General features: G+C 52.4%; 1 protein-coding gene across 3 annotated transcripts in view; it reads right to left on the reverse strand.

Moving 5' to 3' along the window:
- pard3ba (par-3 family cell polarity regulator beta a) overlaps window positions 1–20345 on the reverse strand; it is an 86256-nt gene that overhangs the window by 46586 nt on the left and 19325 nt on the right. Inside the window, exons 5-14 of one of the 3 annotated variants that reach the window (XM_037469771.2) lie at window positions 17961–18067; window positions 14631–14713; window positions 12234–12323; window positions 11920–12045; window positions 11376–11827; window positions 9958–10097; window positions 9721–9849; window positions 5044–5229; window positions 2882–3043; window positions 2207–2299 (exon numbers count right to left, since the gene is read on the reverse strand). In XM_037469771.2, the coding sequence (XP_037325668.2) occupies window positions 2207–2299; window positions 2882–3043; window positions 5044–5229; window positions 9721–9849; window positions 9958–10097; window positions 11376–11827; window positions 11920–12045; window positions 12234–12323; window positions 14631–14713; window positions 17961–18067 (1568 nt within the window). Of the gene's footprint in view, window positions 1–2206; window positions 2300–2881; window positions 3044–5043; window positions 5230–9720; window positions 9850–9957; window positions 10098–11375; window positions 11828–11919; window positions 12046–12233; window positions 12324–14630; window positions 14714–14883; window positions 14984–17960; window positions 18068–20345 lie in introns of those variants that run through there. The other 2 variants (XM_037469778.2, XM_062561389.1) reach the window with 2 other exon arrangements.

The following is a 20345-nucleotide window of genomic DNA, read 5'->3' on the forward strand; positions in this document are numbered from 1 at the left end:
ACAGACGGGACAGTTTGGGGGTCAAAAATCATCCAGCGTGACCTTGAGCGAGAAGGACTACGAGAGGCGAGCAGTTGCCGACTCATCTGCAGGCCAAACTGGGCGGAAATGCTTTAAGGGTGAAGATGAGAAGGAAACAATGTGACCGTGGGGCAGCGGTTGACACGGGCCGGCCACTCAGTCTTTAATGGTTCGCTGATGATGGAGGGATGCTGAGCCTCCTCTGATAGGAACACACACCGAGCCGTATACAAATGGACCAATCAGACGGCGCAGCGTCGCATGGGAGCAGCGATTTTGCCATTTCCATTATGCTTTTATACACTAGCATTGGCTGGCTAACTCAAAGGGACTGAGAAACACGGAGACGTCAAACATACTCTCATGGAAAGGATAAACGAGAAACTTTACTCTATTAGTATTTAAGATCATATCACCCAGACGGTGTTTCATCGCGCCCCAGCCCGGCTGAATCTGTGACGAGGCTTTGCAGATACACTGCGAACTCTGAACTTGCAATTCATCCGAAAGGCCTGGCTGTGTAGACGAGATGAGAAGAGCCACACTGAAGGGGGGGGGGTCAATGCCAGTCAACCCGCTCACCCCCCTCTAAATGTTGGTATCGCTGAGCATCTGCCCCAGACTGCTGTGAAACGTCCTTATCATGCGTCTGAAACAAGTTAACAAGCCGCTGGCTCCCATCGCGTTGTTAACACAGCTGCTAATAAGCACATTGACACATTCAGTTTGTCGGATATCAACACATTTATCGCACCTGGAAGGAAACAGGTTCGCATCTCCATGAAGTCTGCTCTCGTGTCACTTTTCATTAGGTATTCCTGATCCATTTTTATAACACACATATCTGTGAATGATTAACTGTGGTGTGTTAAAAGAAAGTGACGCATTTTAATAGAGGTTGAGGGAGTTTTCAGTTTTATCAAAGCGAGCTGGTAACTGAGTGATGTGAGTGACTAAGGGATAAAGAAGAGGCGGAAGGGAAAGGAGATTGAGGCCAAAGCAGAAGGAACAGGGAGCCAAAATTCCATTTAATAAACAAGGAGAACTGCAAAGGAGAAAACCAAGAGAGGAACCAACAGAAAAGCATGCAGGCTTCATATCAGCTTTATTTAACAGAGAAGAAACAGGCGAGACAGAGAAGCAGGAGCACATTGCTTAAAAAAAATGAAAAAGAAAAAGATAAAAGCTATGTACAAATAGACAAAACAGGAAGGGGCAGAATAGGCCTTTACAGAAGAAAAGGTACAGGTAATTGTGGTATATTAAGACCAAACGGAGAGGAGGATGTGCGCAGGGTTATTGCATGGACTTTATGGGTAATATTATTTTTTAAAGGAGAGCTGAAAGTGGACGCAGTGACAGTTAGTGGTGTTGGCAGAGGGGGAAAAGCTTTCAACCGGTATTAATATGCGCCCACGCCATCGATCCTGAAAAGAAGTACTGTATTTCCACTGTAAAGAGTTGGCTGCAGAGAGGAGGAAGTGACACCATCCTTCTAGCTCCAAATAGATCTCACACACACACACACAAACACACACACATGGATAAAGCTTAGTGTCAGAGGTGCTGGTGTCTGATGAAAGCTTGGTTGTGTGCGTAGTTGTGGTAGTGTTCGTCTATGTATGCGTGTGTGTGTTTTGGTCGGGGAGGCGGGCGGGCGTCCCCCGCGTGTGGGGGCGGGTCTCCGTACATCTGCCCGGCCATCGCCCTGATGTTCTCGACGTACGTGTTGCCGGGGTCGGGGGTGCGGCTGCGTGCGTGGGCGTTGGCGAGCGTCAGGCCGTGCGCGTGCCCGTGCGTGTACCCGTGCGTGTACCCGGACTCGTAGCTTTCCCTGTTTAGGTTTCTGTCAAAGCTGCTCGCCGTCCGGCTGCGAGCGGCGAACCCAAACTGGTACCCGGAGGCTGGCCTGCGCGCCTCTTCTAGCGCGTACCCCCCCGCGCTGTCGCCGCTCTCGCCGTCCCATTGGCCGAGGCCGAACGTTGTAACCGCTGCACCGGTGCCTTCGAGCGGAAACCTCGGCGGGCCGGGTGTGCGCCCCCCCCCGGGGTCGGCGCGCATCGCGGCCGGGGGCCGGCGGGCAGCGGCTCCGACACTCGCCTCCTCGGCGCCGGGAGGAGCGAGGGAGGGCGCGGGGAGGCGGGGGGGGAGATGGCTGGCGCTGGCGGGCTTCACCCTCTCGTACCTGATTGCTGGGGGCCTCGTGGTTGTCCGGTTGATGCGTGGCGGGCCACTTTGGCGCCATCGTGTTCGCGGCGGGGCTGCCGTCGCCCATCTGCTGAAATGAGAAAAAAATTCAGAATTGGGAATTTGGAGCAAACCGCCGATGTTCAGTGAAGTAACCCGGGCCGCCGGTCCCTTTCATGTACAAGCGTGTGCATGTAGGTCAGCGGCTCCCTGTATGTGCAGCAGAGCATCTTTACTGGGGGGGGGGCATCCTTGTGTCATTGATCCTGCCGTCAAAGCTCTGGTGCTTATGAATAATCACATGATTACGTGTCAAACCTTCCTAAATGTTTCATGGAACCCAATTCATCCTCATCCAAATTCCGGGAGTGTAAAAAGTTGCCCCAAATCCAGCAAACCCCCCCAAGGTGGAGCCGGCGAAACAGGATGTAAATGAGAGGAAACAAACTGTGAAGGTTCTACATTCTGAACTGTATGAAACTATTCTTTACTATTCGTGTATTAGTCCAGGTTAGAAGATATTGACAACCACACTTTTCCTCTGTCGAGTGACTCGCTGAAGTCTTTCTAAAATTCCGAACACTTTTCCTCTTTCCCCTCTATATTAATGCCGTTTTCCAAAATTGTCAAATCGGCGTAATTTCCCGACCGAGGCAAAGTAGAACCGGCGTACCTGTCGGGATAGCCGCAGCACGACCAGCTGGATGGTCCCCCGGGCGTTTCCCTCGTACGACATGGAGCGGCGCAGCGTCTCCATGGCGGCGTGGTTGGAGCGCCCCAGGAGCGACTCGCCATTCACCGCGATCAGCTGATCGTTGACGCTCAGCCGCCCGTCCTGTCAGAGACATTTAGAGGAACTTATTTTTCTCACGCTCATATCTCATCCAAAATGAAGCATATTAAAATGCTGGGGTGGGAGTAAAAAGGAATATAGTGCACAAACCCCACAAAAAATAAATAAGACACATGCTCAGGCCAACAGTAAAGCTCTCAGAGAGGAGAGGGGGAAATGTGAGAGAGAGAGAGAAGTAGAAAATTGATAAAGGGGGAAGGCAAGAAAATTGTAGAGTTAGCAATCTATTGAGAGGGGGAGAGCCGTGATAAATACATAGAGCGGCTAATGGAATGGCCTCCATGGGCACTAAATCACTTCTAAGTGTTTTAAATAGCAGCCTCTCATAGAAAGACAACACAGAATAGTGCCCTGGAGGGCGAGGGGGAGGGAGCAAGGAGAGAGGGATCAAATGAGGAACGCAATGCAAAGGGCAATATCAAATTTTTTCAATTTTAGTTTTTTTTAAAGCAACAGTAAAGACGTAGACACTGAAGACTCTCTTTAAGGGGGTGCTTTCCGTCCCTTATGGTCAGCACTGCCCTTTGACCCCCATGTCATTAACAAGGCACCTCCTGGGCTGACCCCGATGACACCACACACACACACGGAGTGTCATCACCAATTGATGTTTGTGCCAAAACCAGTGGGTGTCTGGGTAATATCTCCACTCCCCCGAGTTAGCGGCAGCAGCGAGCTGCATGTAATTTTAATTTGTTTTTCTTAGCGTACTCTTTGATATCCTTGTGTGACAGTTTTTTTTTTTTGAGGGGTTGTAATTGAGGCCCCGGGCCCCTGATGGCAGCCAGCGCTACTTAAAGGAAATAGGTTAGATCTCCCCCCTGCAAATTCCCGCTGTGTGATTGTGTGGCCTAGTGTGGTCGCGTGTGTTCGTGTGCGACGCGGGTGGTCGCCCGGGTTTCCCCCTCGGGGACTCATCGGCCTTGAGGGGAAGACGCACTCGCTCCCGCACACGCTCCCGCTGAGTTTCTCCACTCCTTCGGATTTGCTTTTTTTCCCCCGCCCCTTGCCGCAGAATGCCTCGCTTTCAGGTCCCCGTCCGTCGCCGGCGTCCCGCCCCTCTCCCACCCCTCTCCCACTTAGGTGCTATCTCGTCTTCAGAAGCCTTTTTCGCAGGCGGCCATGACATCTTACGGAGCCGTTATCCGCTGCGGCAGCCGACGGAAAAACGACTTCTGAAGGCACTTTGGGTGCCGCACCGATCCCAGACCAGCCGTTTATCTGCAGCCCCACACGCGTCTCGGTGCCCCGTCTACGTGCGCTGCAGATCTGGGAGCAGGGACGAGGAGTCGCGATAAGGTTAAGAAGCATGGTGGGAGGGGATCGAAGGGGGGGGGGGGGGGGGGGGGTATTGAGGCCAAGTGGATGAATCTTCAAAGTGCTGAAACAGGATGTTTCTTTTCCTGACGCACTTACAGCTTGAAGTGCGCACGGAGCGATAAAGATACGGCCGGCTGCAGCGCTGACGTGACAGGGCCACTCGGGGTCAATGGGGGTCAAAGGTTAGAGGGGGAAAGACAGGAAGTGAGATGGAGATGGCGAGAAGCGCAAAGGAAGAGAAAACATCACTAGGGAAGGAGGGGAAATGGTTCCTCAAAACATTTTTCAAAAACTAGAAAAGTAAAAGTTTTAGGTGGTTCTGAGTAAAACGACGACTCAAAGAATCCCCGATAAGAGTAAAGAAAACAGTGCAGCTCTCAAAAGGTTCCTGCGACGCTTCCCATTCCTCACATTTGATGCATCTTAAGGAGCTCTTTAAAAAGGTACCCAGAGTGCTTTTATGTTGAAAACCTAATGAGGCATTTTGGGACTTTATCGAAGTCTTTTCGTCAAAACACAGGAGCAAGACGTTTCACGCATTTCCAAACAGCTCATGTTTCTTTTATATTTTACCCCCATCTTTGGTGTTGAGAGGTGCTGCTGTGATGAATGAAACCCCACCACCACCGTCTACTTTTCTGTCCACTTGGGAGAACCTCTACCTTGTAGGCCGCCCCTCCGTGGATGATGGACTTGACGAAGATGCCCAGGTCCTCCCCGGTCTCTCTGGACTTGTTGCCCTTCAGGCTGACCCCAAGGCCGGCCGAGCCCGATTCGTTGAGCGGCACCTCGTACATCAGCTGCTCCCTGCCGTCCTCCATCATCAGACTGCCGTCCTCCTCCCCTTTCTGGAAGACAGAGAAAGAATGGGGGGAAAAAAAACACAGGTTTAGTATTTAAGAGTTCAAATATTCAAGTCTTGTATAAAAAAATATACATTAAAAAAATCTGTGACTCCAGACAGGTAAAACGTCAGCTCATAAGCACATCTAATAGCTGCTTTACATAAAGAGGGCCACGTATGATCTCTGAGGATTGAGGTAAGAGCACCGTTGCTAATGCACACACTGATAATGCATGCACCTACGGCACACTGATCTTGCTCAATGCAGGAGAAGGAGAAGGGAAAAATAGGGAGGAAAGAGAAGGGAGACGGATTAAAGAAGGCTGCGGGGGGAAGAACGAGGAGAGAGAGAGGAGCAGGTGGGGCGCACTGGAAAGAGAGATGACGGCGTAGTGAGAAAAAGTAGAAAGCTGCTGTGGAGAGGTTATTCCATTTGGAGATGAAAGGCGCAGACGGAGAGCGAGCCATTTCTAAAGGAAACATAATAACCTTTTCATACCTCCTCCTGGAGCGCAATGGGGGAGGAAAGGAGCAAGCGTGAGGAGAGGGGGGGGGCAAGGATGGAGGCGCAGAGGAGCATTTAAACGTAATAACCCATCCCCGAGGTACACCCGCTTCCCTCGTTCACACACCGCCCCCACTCTTTACATTTCATCCTAATCTCTCAATCTCACTGTATGTCTCTCCCTCCCGCTCCCCCGCTCTCTATTTCTCTCTCTCTATCGTCTCCCGACTCCCGCTGCACCTCTGCTTTCTTCTACTGGTCTCTCTTTCTCCCTTTCACCCGCTGCTAGTTAACGAGAGGAGAGTGGCTGCGACGGAGGCATCATCATGTATATATATATGTGTGTGTGTGTGTGTGTGTGTAGAGGGGCGACAAAGGGAAGGAGGAAAATGGCATTTGAGGATGTCAAAATGGAGAGCTGGGAAAGAAACACCTTTCAAGAGGACAGATGGAAGGTCAAGTCGATTGTGTCAAGCATCTTCCCACTCACTCTGCTGGCCACCGGAAATAACTTCAGTATGCTCAGTACGCTCAACCCGCTCATATCCCCCCCCCCCCCCCCCCCGACCACCGTCCCCACACACACACACACACACACACACACACACACACACACACACACACACACACACACACACACACACATAAACACACACACATTTGAAAAGCCAAAGAATATACAGAAATGGTCAACGTGGATTTTGGGGAAATATGCAGATCCCCTAACACCATCCCTCCTCCGAGTGGCCTCCCAGGAGCCTTTCATCAGTCACCTCGGGCTGCTGCGTGTGGGGGGGGGGGGGGGGGGGGGAGGGGGGGGGGGGCACCTGGAGGAAGACGATTTTCCTCTTCTTCCAACTGAGGGTATCCGCTCCCTGAAGGTTTTAAATACCTCTGTGATGGAGACGCTGCTGCTATCCAGGGGGGGGGGGGGCGAATCAGCTCAGCTTTCATCACTATTATTATGTGTCTTTATTTCCTATTTACCTCGGTCTCCAATCTTGGAAAATTATAAAGAATACGATGAAACAGAGCATTTACTCTTGTGTCTGATGTTAATCCAAACACGCTCTCACACACTCTGCCCCCCCCCCCCCTATGCCCTTTCCGTGGGGGCTCATTGCGTCCCCAGGGTGGGTGAGACCCCTCGACTCCGCTCTTTAACAAGCTTTTAGCCGGGAGCAAGACCACCCTCTTCAACACCCAAATGAGGAGACAAAAGAAAGCTTTTTCTTACCCCAGAGTGGGTGGTGAGGGTTTGTGTGTGTGTGTGTGTGCGTGAGTGTGAGTGGGTGGTGGGGCCTTTTGTCGCTAAGGATTTCTAAATGGGAGGGGTTCCAGGCGCCGGGATTAGCGGTGAGAGCGACATTCAATTAAGATGAGATCTTCCCGAGCTCGGAGCTGCCAATTAATCGCCTTAATGTCTCCCTCCTCGCCGCTCTACACCTCTACCTCACAATGAGGGGAAGGGAAGGCAAAAGGACTGATTGAGGGATCATTCAGGGGAGTTTTAGTGGGTGGGGAGGGGGGGGCAGGGAGGAAAGACAAGACTGTGGTGAAAGAGAGAGGGGTGACGAGGGATGGACGACAAATGAAAGAGAGAGGAGCGGACGAGGGGACGAGCGACCTCCCCCCTTCCTGTGAACTGGCCTATGCCCGCTGGCATCAGAGGGTCGACCATGTGCAGAGCGACCCCTCCATCCTGTCCTCGGCGGAATTCTGCAGGGGACAGGCGCTTTCACTCACACAAACGAGGGCGCGTGCGCACACACACACAGACACACACACGAAAACATCCCGGGTCTCCTGAAAGAAAACATTCTAAGGAAAAGGCCGGCGATGCAGAAAATGACAGGAACCAATTCCCGGGGGGGGGGCATTCCTCGGGAGGATCAGCGAATGCTAGCAGGCTAACGCGCTAAAGGGAGGGGGGCACGGCTAGCATCGTGATGACTGTCCGCATTCAAGTGAGGGGATCTCTTGATGACCTTTGGACCCGTTTCTTTCAATTAATTAATCATTTTTTTGGTTTGTTTGCCGTCGCAAAATCACCAGCTAGAAATGGACTCCATCTGGCCGTTGTCCCGCTCACGGGGTTTCTCAGGCGGCGGACGGTAACGGGCTGAAACGTTTAAACGCGCATTTTGCACTAATTAAACTGTGAGCGTTTACAGAGAAGCTGGACGGATGGGACACAGGAGGGAGGAGGTGGGGGTTCCGGGATTAAACCACAGAGCAGGAGCAGGGGGTCTTTACGAGCTCACTGCCAAGCGAATCCCAACAGGTGACCAAGCCGCGCTTACTGATTGTATCATCGCAGTGCGCCATAAATGCTCAGGAGATACACTGCCTTTAATTAGCAGTATTATGTGAAGCGCTCTCAGGCGGAGAGAATGTTCCAAATCAAAGCGTGATATATACAATAAGCTGATGTGGAAGTTTTGCCCAATTAATCTCAGCAGCTCCAGAAAGTACAGCTGCGATAATGAACTGCTGATTTGCATCTGAGTATTTAAAAAAAAGAGAAGAGGGGAAAAATCGGTTGCTTGTAATAAATATGACCGGAATAACGTGGCTGCTTAAAAAGCCGGCTTTGACAAGATACAGCTGGAAAACATTCTGAATATTCATGAGCACCCACACCGAGTCAGACGGACACCTACGCACAGGCGCTTTTCTACTACGGTGCGGCAGATGGCGGGCGCTGCATCTTGCTGGAGCTCCAAGCACAGTCAATACCCACCAACACGTACTGCAGCAGGAGAAAGAGTCGAGCAATTAGAACCCGCAGAGCCGGAAACAAATCGGCATCTTCCAGTGAGGTGAACGTTTTCTTTCATTTTTGGCTGCTGTTATCGGCTCAACTTATTCTCTGTGGTGTCGTTTCTGTAGCTGTGTATTCATGTAATGCTTCGCCTCTTTGAGGGGTCCGCACAGGAGCTCTTGATTGCCTGTGTGTGTGTCTGTGCGCGCGAGTGTGCTTTGGGGACATCAAACTGAGGACTGTGCTGGAGATAAGGGGCCACATCTCGAGGGGTATCGACGGCCTCCACAGAGAGAGGAGTGAAGGCTCTCTCTCACTGCCCCCTCCCCACTTACCCCCTGTCCCACACACACTCTGTAAGTTTGTAATTCCCAAATACAAGCAAGTGTGAGATGAAGATTGTAGAAGCTCATCAAAGTGAAATTGTTATGCCAAGACTGCCGGGCCATTAATGAGGGCAAACTATTTTCGGAAGCAGTAACTTGGCTGTTTAGACATTGTGTGATGTGTTCGCCTGTGTGTGTGTGTGTGTGTGTCTGTGTGTGTGTGCGACAGTTTCTTCATCAAGGTGTTTAGGAGTCTGTGTGCACGAGCGCGCGCAGCCTCGCTAGGTGTGAATATGCATCAGTCACTACAAAGACCTGCGCGCCTTTTTCGGAGCGCTTTGAAGCAGCGGAGGGGGAATAATCGGAATAACCAAGAAGGGCAGAGGAGAGAGAATCGAAGTGCACATTTACAGCGAGCGGGTGACTTTCAAAAAGGTAGGGGGGGGGTTATCTGTGAGATGTCCCCAGTGAGGCACGGTCAACACGACCTCTGACCCCGCCAGCCGCTGCAGGTAAACTGTGGCTTGACACCCGCGGACAATGCCCACATGTTTCCTGTTTGGGGGGGGGGGGAAGGTTTGTGCAATTGGTTTCCCGTGGCACCGCTGTGTCAACAAAACCCGAGTGGGACAGGAAGGCCGGAGTGTGCTGCGCGTGTGCTTCCTTCTGAGTCCCAGGGCGGCGTTTACGGGCAAAAGAAGAAGAAGAAGAAAAAAAGTGAGGTCAGCCCCTTTGGGAGAGGAAAAAGGAAGATAATTGACACAATGGAGAAAGGAAGAACATTTTTTTAAAAGGGGAGGAGACGCAAAAAGAGCGTAGGAGACCCCCGCGGAAACAAGCGACCAGTAGACATGACCACAGAAGATGAGGACACAGGGGGACGCCGTGGTGTTCCCTCACCAGTTCCCGCGGCAGGAAGACGTCCTCCTGCCGTGCCACCACCACGCACACACTCTGTCCCAGCCGGGTGCTGCGCAGCATGGACACCAGCTCCTCCTGGTTGCGGCCCGCCATGTCCACTCCGTTCACCTGGAGAAAACACACGCACACACATCCAGGTATGTTGAAGACAAAGGTCTGGGCCGCTTCTCTCCGGCGGGAGGGTGTTGGGGGGGGGGGGGGGGGGTGTAGCCTCACCTCCAGGATGCGGTCTCCCGGCTGCAGGCGGCCGTCTTTGACCGCTGCGCCGCGCGGCAGGATGTTCTTCACGAGGATCGGCCCCGGCCCGTGGAGCGAGGAGTCCCGGGTCACCACGGTGAAGCCCAGACCCTCGCCGCCTGCGGGGCATTACAGACATGTTTAATTTATTATTTTTATTACTTTTAATTGAATTTTCCTGAACGTCGCCCTGCTCTGTCACTGTTTCCCGGTCTCCCCTCCCCTCCCTCCTGTTGAACCCTTTTAAGCATCTCCCTTAACATTAACCACTGTTTAAGTGGCTGTTTTCCTTCAGGGTGGGTGGGTTGTTGCCTGTCTCAGCCCCCGAGCCGCCGGGAGAAGGCTTCTTCTCCTCGCCGGATTAGACAGGCTGCCTTTAATTTCACGTGTGAGCAGGCCGAACGGGAGCTGAGGACGGGAGGTAGAGGGAGAGGACGGGAGGGAGAGAGAGATAGGGAGAGAGGGAGAAGAACCTGGGAGATATTATCCCCTTCTCCGGCTTCCCTCCCCCCCCTGGGGATGTGACGCGATTTCCCACAAAGATTTTCCTTGTGGGTGTGAGCCTGCTTTTATCTGTTTGTGTGCGTGTGTGTGTGTGTGTATACATTTACAAGTGTGTGCATTTCTCAGGCCACACACACAAACACGCGCACACACAGACGCATGAGCCATCAACTTGCAGCCCCTCCGCCCCCCTCGCCCCCCTCTCCTTTTTTCACGGCCCCACAAGCCCCAAGCCATGAGTGAAATGTGCCACACTCCCAGTTTGTGTTTGCGTGTGTGTGCGGGGGAGAGCAAAGCCGGCGTGGCATACTAAAGCCGGTGAGCGATGCTATCTGGTCTCCGAGCTAAGCCTCTGCCTGCCCTACATTAGCGCACCTAAACCTCCCCGCCTGTCAATCACGGGGAGAAAGGGCCTGTTGCCAAGGGAGAGGGTGTTAGAAACCCCATAATATCCTCTTACTCTGATCTTCCATCAGGTGAAAGTGATGGAGGAAGACAAAAGGACAGAGTTCTAACAAAAGAAGGATGTAGAGGAAAAGAGAGGAAAATGGGAGTGATGAAAAGGTGCAGGGGTGCAGGGGGTTTGGGGGGGGGGGGGAACTACAATAAAACATCGGTGAATGGGGCTTCGAGTGTGCAGGCGCAATTTCTTCTCCCCTTTCATCTGGACCTCTTGTTGCCTTTCTCCGGGCACCTGCAGCAAGTGGTGGTGCACGTGGCCTGATTTCAGCGAGCCTTTCAATGGCGCTGATGTGTTTTACGGGGGCGGTGAGTCGGGGCTCAAACCGTGTATGTGAGGTTATACAAACACAACGAAAGCTTTAGTTGGACTATTTCTTTGCCTTAAGTCCAACTCATCCGACAATCTTAATCCCAAAGACGTTGAGATGTACCTTTCTTCAGCTCAATCTTCATCCTCTTGCTGCCCTTTCTGTTGGTGAGGTTGGTCGGGCCGGGGACGAGGGTCTTGCCGGCCGAGGGGGTCTGGCTCGGTGCCTGGGGAGTCTGGGAGGAGGCGAGAGGCGTGGGCGAGAGTCTCTCCGTGGAGCCACGCCTGGGCCGGAGCTCTACCGGTTGCGGCGCGGGCGCCTCCGGCGTTGCAGCGCGCGCCTCGGGTCGCCACACCTCCGGCCGTGCGTTGGCCTCCTGCTTGGGCTCCGCTTCGGTCTTGGCGCGGGGCACCACCGGGCTCCTGGCCTTCGCCAGCGCGGGTTCCTTGCCGTCGGCGGCGAAGAGCTGACCTATCAGGCTCTTCTCGTAGCGCGGCCTGCTGCCCGGGTGGAGCACCTCCAGCCGCACGGACGAGGACGGTGACGACATTGCCTGGCGGAACACCTCCTGTGACCTACGGATGGAGAAGGAAGTAAGAGCCGCTTAACCAAAGGCCGCAAAAGGCCGGTGGGTCGTGGCTTCCGCCTTCTGTGCCGGCGGCCTTACTCGGCGAAGGTCATGTCCTGGAGGGGCGTGTCGTTGATCCGGACGATGCACTCGTCCTGCTGGAAGATGTTCTCTTTCGCCGAGCGGCTGTTCTTCTCGATGCCTTTGATGTGCAGGCCCAGGCTCCTGGAGACACACACAGACAAAGAGGGAATATGAATCCATGGAAGTAAGCACACATATGATTACACCCCTGTAAATTTAGTCAACGTTGCCATCTGCCTTTTCCTGATGAATGGCTGATTGACTACGAGTGGGCACAGTGGGAGGAGAGTGTGTATTTGTGCAGTGTGTGTGGTGTGTGTCCTTCTTACCGTCCGCTGAGAGAGGAGCAGTACGGAATCACATGGATGCCCAGAGGTCCCCAGTCACATGGAAACTCCACTGCTCTCGTCAGTGCTGTGCTGTTGATGAAATGTACACATTGGCTGTCAAACTAGACACACACTCACACTTCTAAATAAATGAGCATTTAGCTCAAGGCTACACAGAGAGGGACGTGAATGAGCGTACAGTCGTGCCAAACATCAGAAGGACTCAAAGGTTGGGTGGGTGCTCGGGATGCAAGGGGCCACTTCAGCCTTCATCTAGCTGCACTCTCAACCCTCCCGACCAGGCGAACGGGGGGGGGGGGGGGGTGTTGAAAGAAAGCAGGAGAAGCGGGAAGATGAAAGGAAAAGAGGATAGAGCGATGAAACGGGAGCGAGCACCATTGGTAATCTCGACGGAGCCGCGAACCGAAGCTTTCAAAAGCACAGGGCACGTGACACAAATGTGTGCACACGGCATCTTAAAAAAACATTTTCAACAGACCCATACAGAGTACAACTTAAAGACGGAACACAGCATCGGGCTCATTGTGCAAAGCAGCGACGTCAGGTGGAAGCCGAAGGACGACGGGGATGGCGTTCTCCAAAGTCTCCAAACTACAAAGCAGTAATGAAAGTACACACACACACACACACACACCCTCCATCCCTACGCTCTCGTTAACCTCTGCCACAGTTGGACGCAGGCTGTTCGCACACACACACACACACATGTTCCAATTTGCATCCTTATTGTGACATCGATTGCACGCTCACAAACGCCATCAGTCACACATTCCTCCAAATCGAATTCACAGAAACAAACGTGCATCCGATTTACATTCATTAGGAGAGCGCGGTGACATCAGAGGTGGAAATTTGCACAAACCGCTTTTGTTGTTGTTGTGATGGTGAACAATCTAACCAGGGGGGTCAAATCCGTTCGTGGACGCATATTTGTGCGCAACGTGCGCACACACATATACACACACACCTAACTTTAGCCGTGGCACCTTTACATCCACACACAAAACAGGCTCATCAGAAGCAGCCGTAGCTTGTTGGCGCCGCAATATGCAGAATTTTTGCGTCCCGCTGACACAAACACCGCTGACGCAGTCGTTCCGTTGGAGCGAGGGGGGGGGGAGGTGTGTGTGGGGAGGGGGCAGTGGGGCAGATGAAAAGAGCGACGAGGAGCGAGACAGATGGAGCGCACGCTCCTGGTAGACTTCTACGCCGGCGGAGGCCCGAGGGCCGCCCGACAGAACATGCGAGGGCCCGGGGACTCGGCTAAACTGTGCCCCCTCTCGCTCGCTCGCTCGCTGTGGCGTCCTGGACCGGCAACCATCTGTTGCCGCGGGCCGACCCTCGGCGGGGGCCCCGTCCTGCGCTCCGCTGCTCTGTAAACGCGTGGAAGAATTGCCATCTGTCGCCGCGACAGCTCGCAACAATCTTCTCAACGTAAAAATATCACAGATATGATCCCTCCACTTGGGTCTCGGCCTTGATCGGTTCAGGAGACGGGGCGATGGGCTGAGCCGTTGCCACGGCTACCGAGTGACCAATGGGGAGATGAAAAAAATGTAATGTCTGTATTCCTCTCTGTTGCTGTCAGTTGTCATTTCAGCAAGATGATTGTAATGGCTGCGTTGAATACAAAGAAAGAGTTTTTTAAGTTGTTTGAAGTGCTTTTACTCAAACCCAATCATGCCATTAACTGTTCTCACTTTTTAGGGGTTTAATGATGTCAATTAAGCACAAGAGCCACATAGGGAATAATTCAAGAGACAAATGTTTGTTATGCAGGTGTCTCCTTTGGACAGATTTCCCAGGACATCACACGCAACAGCGGGCTATTACCAAACATTACATCTCCCGTGAATGGGATCAGTACCACGTAAGTGGACCAATCAGGTGGGGGCCCCACTCAAGCAGTGGGCGGGGCCGCGGGGGCGTCCCAGCAGGCCTGGCGGAGCTTTGGTTAACCAAAAGGTAAAAGTGACGTACTGAATCAACAGTACATGAGAATCTGCACTTCACACATTCATGTCCGTAGCCTTAGCTCGTCTGGACTAACAGCGGCATTTTGTGTCATAGCCGGATGCATGAAATCTGCAACCATGTCATGGTGCTGACAAACCTTTCTCACCAAATTGAATAAAAAGTGGGGAACTTCCTTCCACCAGCACGTATAGGACAGATCACAGCCCACCCCTTTGTTGTGGGACACACACACACACACACACACACACACACACATTCATGAGAGTGTTTAATCCAGTCACAACGTCAGGGTGTCAAACAAAGAAAGGAGCGTTAATCCCAGTCTACATCACGGCTACACTGTGATCTGTCAACACACACCATCTCTCACACAAACACACACATACACAGTATGCTCACTTAAAGTTGACTTTGCTCATCTTGGCGGGGGGGTCGTTTGCGTCCAGTCGGTCCACATCTCCTTTCAGCACATGGTCGATTTCCTGTTAAGAGACATAGAGTCAGCATGATGATGAACACATACAATGATAAATTATCAGTGTCTACATTAACGCACACAGACACACACACGCTAAACAAAGAGCGACCGGTCCGCTTGTGCGAGGAGGCCCGTCGCCAATTAGAGGAACCATCTCACGCCGCCATCAATCACCTTTTCCCCCGCAGACGGTCGAACGGAGAGCAGCCGCCGGATTGCCGACCGCACGCCGCTGTCGTTGCCCTCGCTCTACGTGTGTTCCTATCCGTTTACCTCTCCTTCCCTCCCCCTCACCCCTCCCTCCATCCATCCGTCCATCCCTCCCTCCCTCCCTCCCTGCCCCTGTGTCAGGCAAGGCTCTATTTTTAAGTCGGCAAAAATCAACAACCCCCGGGGCATTCGAGTAAGAAATATGGAAGAGGGCAAGAGAGAGACAGAGAGAGGGAGAGAGACGGCGGCGCAAAGGAGGGAGACGGCGGCATCAAACTGTTGCGAGGCGAGTGGGACAGAGAGACGTCGGCCCAGATCGTTAAGAGACAAGAGGGGTGCAATTAGGTCCTTCTGCCTCGTCAATTTCATTGTGTCAGCGGCACTAATGGCCCAAAAGCGGCCCGCCCACAAGCCCACTCCTTAGCAACCCCCCCCCTCCACCCCGACCCCCTCCTCGCCACCACGCCCGGATCTCCGGCAGACCCTCTGTCATGCGGCTTGTAAATGTACACGCTTCACGACACACACACACACACACACACACACACACACACACAGACACGCATATATTTACTGTTAATATTAACAATATTAAGTATCGAGTCTGCAGAGCTGCAAACGGTGTAGTGGTGTATTTATGAACACAAACACACACATACACACACATATTTGCTGCATACACAAAAAGTGACCCACTTATTTGGGCAGCATGCGATTGCCCCACAATAGAGTGTGTGTGTGTGTGTGTGTGTGTGTGTGTGTGTGTGTTTGCGGGGGCAGGAAGACGAGCTGCAGGCTCCATTGTTGCTGTGCATCCTCCCGCAACGCCGTTTGCTGCCAGGCTTGTCCTCCTTTGGTACACACACCCACGCTCACGCGCACACACACACGCACACACACCTAAACACGCATTCTCACCATTGAGTCGGGGCACACATGTGTACGCTCAACAAGCTCACTCATCCAGTTTTACAAGATTCCTACCATGTAGGTGAGCTTTTACAGTAGGCAACATGTTAATCCTTCTGTTTTGCTACAACTACAGCGTTATATAAGGTACAGCATGTTGGGTTGGCTGGCTGGCACACACACACCTTTCTTTGATGGTTTTAAAATGAAGGGAATTGCGCCCACTGGGAATCTAATCCCGGATTGAGAGCGCAGTTGTTTATCCACCCAGGGCTGGTGCTTGGCAGTCACACACACACACACACACACACACACACACACACACACACACACACACACACACACACACACACACACACACACACACACACACACACACACACACACACACAGAGTTATCACAGGCAGTGATATATGTTTACGACACATCTCCAAACACACAGGTAATGCCCATCAGGTACTGCGTTGGCCATTTAAGGCCTCTTTAGCCTTCTTTGAGCGGCACTGATGGAAACAGGACGCCACGTCGCTCCCCCCTCTTTTTCCACAAGTTTTCCCCTAAAAAAAACTGCATACACCCCAGCTTGTCCAGTGCTACCGCTTCAGCGGACACTTTGACCCGGCCAACTGTGCCGTCACGTCAGTTCACACCTCAACGCCTTGAACTCACACTTCAACTCCCATCGGTGCTTTCACTAGCTCCCTAGTTGTAACCACACCTTCAAATGCTTAATTCAGTGGCGGCGTTTTTGCGAACGCGCTTGAAGAAAGTGAGACATCGCCTGAGGGGAGGGGGGACTTGACCGCGGCAGGCGGAGCGAGCCTTGAGTGACGGGGCGGCGTGCACAAGGTGTTTGTGTGGTGCGAGGTCGACGGATGACTAATGAGGTGTGCTTTTTTTCCTTTTTTTGTGCGATTCCCTCGGATGCAGCGGTCATCTGCTGCACATATGCGCTGCGTCGGAGCAAGGTGCCGGGGGGGGGGGCGTGCCTGTGTAACGTTTGTGTAAGAAAGAGTGTGTTTCCATGTACACACGCCACGGGATCGCGACTTCGCCGTGCTAGCCGGTGCTCCTTGACCTTGGTCGCATCCATCACATCAGCTGAGTTGTTCCCTCACGTACAAGGAGTGTGGGGCAGAGACGCAGACTTGCGCACACACATGTGAGGAAAAAAACAAAATTGGTTTAGATAGGGGAGGGGGGAAACATCATCAAACTCTTGGCTGTGTTAATGCGCAACACTGCACCTCCAGGTGTGGAAAATAAGCCCAAAACTGCGGGCGGCTGAGCGGGGGAGAGGAGTGACATCGCGAGGATTACAGAATGAAACCCGTGAGACGGAGGAGGGGGGAGGCGGTAGCACTCGGTTACCAGGTGACATTTATCCTCCGAGGTGGCAGGTGTCAAGGAAAGGGGGCCGTCTGCCGCGCTTAGCCTTTTTAACGCTTTCATTAGCTCTACTGATAAAGACTCAGACCCAGTGAGCCAACCTTGGCCAAAAAAAATAAAATCGATTAGAAGGGGCAGAGTGCATATTTATCAGCCCCAATTTCACCTTATCTAGCTATTCAATACCTCCTCCAAGACAGGATTGCAGAAGAGCGGCACAGTGGATGAGGTGATAGCGTATTGATCAATGGAGGTCCATCAGGCCCAGGACTCTATATGTCCAAGAGCTGTGACCCCATCCCCGCTCTCCCCGCCGCCGGTTCCCCATGTTCTCCTTTGCGTGCACACACCGAAAGAGGCCGCATGTAGTCCTGAGGATGTTTCACAGCATCCGCGATGAGTCTGCTTCCTTTGAAAGGTACGACGAATCCTTCTCTTCAGCTGACACACACACACACAAGTGAACCACTGTAACCTTGATTACCCCGACGATGGAGGCGAGCGCTCTAAAAGCTGAGCAGTTTCAAAGTGCAGCCCAGGGAAATGGGGAGGGGGGGGGGAGGTAGTTATTCACCGGCCTGCTCCGCCTTTGCACACCACTGAGGTAATGGAGAATGCGATACACACAACTCTACGCGTTACTTATTTACTTAATCTAACATAATCCAACCTCACCTCCTTTGTAAAAGCAAGAATTCAGCTCAATGTTTTGTGCTCTTAATTCTATTTACACGATGCTTACCGGACCAGGAGAGCCGTCAGCGCGGTTCTCAAGCGGAGGCGTGGCTCTGGTCTCGTGGGTTGGGGCCAGGGACGGGTCACTGCTGCTCCTCACCAACAGAGGCGTGTCTGCACGGAGAAGGACATGGTTAGGAGACGCTGAGGAAGACGTCTCTCGTTTGCCACGGGACAAACGATCGCCGTCTCCAAATGGATCATCGGAGGTTGGTGAGGAGAAAAGAAGCAAAGGTGGGAAGAGAAGATTGGAGATTTTACTTCTATCTTTTGGCAAACCTGGCACCGAGCAGCTGGCCTGCATCTTATTGAGATGAGGACAGCTGACTGGAAATAATTAAGCATAAGATGTGTGGGAAATACAGAAAAATTATCCTGTATAGTTAAAAACAAACAAGACACTAAAGAAACATCCACCAGCCGCCCAAAGCCCACACTTTAAGACCAGCTGCTGCCTATATGCTCCAAAACACACACACACACACACACACACACACACACACACACACACACACACACACACACACACACACACACACACACACACACACACACACACACACACACACACACACACACACACACACACACACACACACACACACACACACAAACACAGTGTCTCCAGCCCAAAGGGCCATGGGCATGTTTGAATCCACACTTAAAACTCTCCAAAAGAATCATAATGTGGACCTTTGTGGTCCCTCTTCCTCTTGATATCCACCCCAACGGCAGCAGACCGTTATTTGCTGATGGATTGAGAAACGTGGGCAGGGGGGGGGGGGGGTCAGTGGGAGGAGCTGGTGAGACGGTGACCTCGGAGGAGGGAGAAACCTCGACACATGTAGAAAAAGGGGGAGGCAAACAAAATTCTCTGCTTTCCTGTAATCAATCTCTCTTTAGTGGGTCAGCGACAGGGTCCTGGTCTAACGTGGTCGGAATAGAGAGAGCATACAACAGCCAGCAGGGAAGTGTGTGTGTGTGTGTGTGTGTGTGTGTGTGTGTGTGAGTGAGTGGATGAGGGACGGCCCTTCCAACCACTCAAGACACACACGCAAACAAACAACGTCCCTGTGTTTCGTTCAGGGTTGTTGGGGATAATCGCCTTTATCAATTGGATGGAATTCTGCGACAGTTTGTGCCGCCCTCCATCGGTCAGCGTGCCACGCTCGCTCACTTTTACCTCTGCTGAGTCCAGCAGTGCTCGATTGGTGCTCAACAGGTTTCGAACCTATCACACCGTGTCTCAGCTCAGGACGCCACACAGTGTACGGGACGCGCCGAGGAAGCTACATTTGACATTTTACCACGGGCCGACACACGCGCAGCGGTTACGAGGTATAGAAGGCCGTAAAACTTAACGGTCTGACCTTTGCTCGCGCCTTCTGAACCGCCCAGCGCGGCGCTTATGAGGACGGGCGCGCCCAACGGGACGGAGACACCAAAAGATTTGACCTTTTTTATTTTTTCTTCCTAAAAACGGTGCAGATGGATTTCTGGGCCGAGCGTGGTCACAGTCAGCTTTCGCTTCCCGGGCCCCATAAATCGTCCTCCATTGATCCATCGGAGTAAAAGATCTGCACCACCCCCCACCAACATCATCATCATCATTGATCCCCCCCCCGAGACCGGTTGTGTGACGGAACCCCCAAGGGCCACCGGTGTTGACCTCTGACCTGCGTCGACCTCCGGAGGGTCGAGCGGTGTCGCGGAGGGTCAACTGCTGATGAGGGAGACCGTTTTAAGCCCGCCGAGGTCAGCGGCTGTTTAGCCAGTAGTAAACCGGATCGTATCAGAGACGTTACTCATCAAAAGGCCCCAGGGGCTCCAATGGTGGGTCACGGGTTTAATACTTTGATTTGTCTCAATACCACAAGAAAAGCAATGTTTTTAATGTTGTGTGTGTCTGGCGTCCTTGGAGCGGATTATCTCTCATGGAAGTGTTTTACTGTAAATGCTTTACATCTTTAAAGTCAAAAGATACTACTTATGTAGTAAACTTGGGATGGAACGTCCTCGGAGACGTACATTACACACGTAAAGTGAAGATGATTGAATAGAAAAGCACGACTACGTCACACCGTATTTTAGGTTTTGGATAATTCAACGCTTGCCCAAAAGCACCACCGGCCGGACTCATCGCGGCTTCGACATAAAGCGCTTCGAGGCCGGAGGAACCAAAACGACAGAACACCCGGTGGGATTTTGAGGGAACCAGAAGACCCTCCAACAGACACTTTCTTTTTTCTAATTCTGTAAAAGTCCCAGCAGGGGCACGACGACAACAAGGAGGCATAAAGTTTCTTTCTGACTTTGTCTGCGTGTGGCTGGGAACATAATGAGTGTATGTGTGTGTCTCTGAGTTTACATGGGCAATAGTTTGTGTGTACTA

Source organism: Pungitius pungitius, chromosome 3 (genome assembly GCF_949316345.1).
Source record: "Pungitius pungitius chromosome 3, fPunPun2.1, whole genome shotgun sequence".
Classification (NCBI taxonomy): domain Eukaryota; kingdom Metazoa; phylum Chordata; class Actinopteri; order Perciformes; family Gasterosteidae; genus Pungitius; species Pungitius pungitius.